The 2,159-nt window shown below is 42.9% G+C and overlaps 1 protein-coding gene across 1 annotated transcript; it reads right to left on the minus strand.

The window, feature by feature from the left end:
- Window positions 1-712: 712 nt before the first annotated feature.
- Window positions 713-1,648, minus strand: LOC115638308 (olfactory receptor 12-like). Its single transcript, XM_030539903.1, has one exon. It carries the CDS (start codon window positions 1,646-1,648, stop codon window positions 713-715), a length of 936 nt encoding a protein of 311 aa, XP_030395763.1.
- Window positions 1,649-2,159: the final 511 nt, after the last annotated feature.

The following is a 2,159-nucleotide window of genomic DNA, read 5'->3' on the forward strand; positions in this document are numbered from 1 at the left end:
GGATATTAGCACCAAGACTGGGATTTTCAAAGGGGCCAAAGGGATTTTATCACTCATCTCTCATTGAATGACAGTGGGAACTGGGCACCAATAGCGCATACCTCTGTCATCTGAACTGAAAGTAAAAGAGGCTGTTTTCAAAAATTCATGCACACACACACACACACACACACACACACACACACACACACACACACACACACACACACACACACACACACACACACACACACACACACACACACACACACATTAAGCCAAGGGACTATTCTTGAGTTCCAGTGTGCGGATCAGCATTGATAGAGCAGCGGTCAAATTCCAACACAGATCTCAAACACTCCCAGAAAGTTCAGATGTGTTTGAATCCATATTTCCAAATCAGATGCATTTCTAAGGTACATGAACAGATAACAGTGTGAAAAAATGTAACATAAATACACAAAGGTTTGATAGATTAATTTTTAAATCACTCTTATAATGGCATACACCAGTGTTGGGAGTGACATACACATTTATAGAGAGAGACGAGTACAAATGGGAACTGCAAGTTTAGGTATATATATAGATAGATAGATAGGTTGTATGGGGATAAATAGGTAGATCAATAGATAGATCGATACAGGAGGTGTAAGGAGAGAGAGAGAAAGAGATATTTTGACTGTTACTGTCCTGAACCCAAAGGATTATTTAGCTCAATGTTCAGACAGAAGGTTCATTTTAGAAACACTGAGCTGATGGTTCTTCCCAAAGCTTCTTTCACATCCTTGTTCCTCAGGCTATAGATGAGGGGATTCAACAATGGAATGACCAGGGTATAAAACACAGACACCATTTTGTTCTGAGCTGGAGCAGATAGCGAACTAGGCTGGGCATATATGAAGGTAAGAGTCCCATAAAATAAAATTACAGACATCATGTGGGAGATGCAAGTGGAGAAGGCTCTCTGTCTGCCCTCAGCAGAGCGAATCCTGAGGATGGCTGAGATGATGCAGGCATAGGATACAAGAATGACCATGGAGGTGCTCACGATGATGAGGCTAGATAAAGTGAACAGCACCAGTACATTGATGTCTGTGTTGGTGCATGAGAGGCTTAGCAAGGGTGGAATGTCACAGAAGAAGTGATCGATCTCATTGGACCCACAGAAACACAGTGTAAAGGTAAAGACTGTTTGCACCATGGAGTTTACACCACCACAAACATAGGAACCCATCAGCAGCTGAATGCAAACCTGTTTGGACATGGTGATGGGATACAGGAGCGGGTTGCAGATGGCGGTGTATCTATCATACGCCATGGCTGCCAGGATGAAAGCCTCAGTACTGGCAAAGAGACCAAAGAAGAATAATTGGGTGGCACATCCGTGGAAGGAAATACTCTTGCTGCCTGCTAGGAAGCTCATCATGGCTTTGGGGGCAATGGTCGAAGAGTAGCAGAGGTCTAAGAATGACAGGTTCATGAGGAAGAAGTACATGGGGGTGTGTAGGGGAGAGTTGGCACTAATGAGAAAGACCATGGTGGTGTTCCCCAGCACGGTTGTCATGTAAATCACCAGAAACACCACAAAGGGGCCCTCCTTGAGCCCCAGACCACTTCCAAACCCCAGCAGGATGAATTCCGTCAATGTTGTGTGGTTTCTCTCTTTCATTGTCTCTGTTTACCTGGCAAAAGGAATGAGATAAACATTTTAAAAAGAACAAAAGGGCTGAGGAGAATGCAGAAGGCTGCAGGTCCCTTTTGTATCTCACTCCCATTGAAAATAAAGGCACATCTCCTGTTTGCTCAGATAAAAGTGGACTCAACCCTTAGAAATGTCATTACGTTGCTTCTTAATAAATCTCCAGAAGTTCTGTTAGAAATTTTGACTTTTCTGCAGTAGAACACCAATTTATTGACTTTCCCATATAACTATTCGCAAGAGGGAAGTTTTCCCATAGAGGTCAAGATTCTACTACTTTTATCATGATCTTACTTAATGAGATCCATGGGACTCCCCGTGGAGTGAAGGAGTACTTGACATGAGTTATTGTGGTGAAATGTGGCCATCAGTCCACACAGTCCTTTATTTTAAGGCTAGAAAGGAGCAAGATGAGGATTTAGTACACATCAAGCACAAGAGTTTGTGACTGAATTGGAGCATAACTCTGTCTCTCTCAAAG

This window comes from Gopherus evgoodei, chromosome 21 (assembly GCF_007399415.2).
Source record: "Gopherus evgoodei ecotype Sinaloan lineage chromosome 21, rGopEvg1_v1.p, whole genome shotgun sequence".
Taxonomy (NCBI): domain Eukaryota; kingdom Metazoa; phylum Chordata; order Testudines; family Testudinidae; genus Gopherus; species Gopherus evgoodei.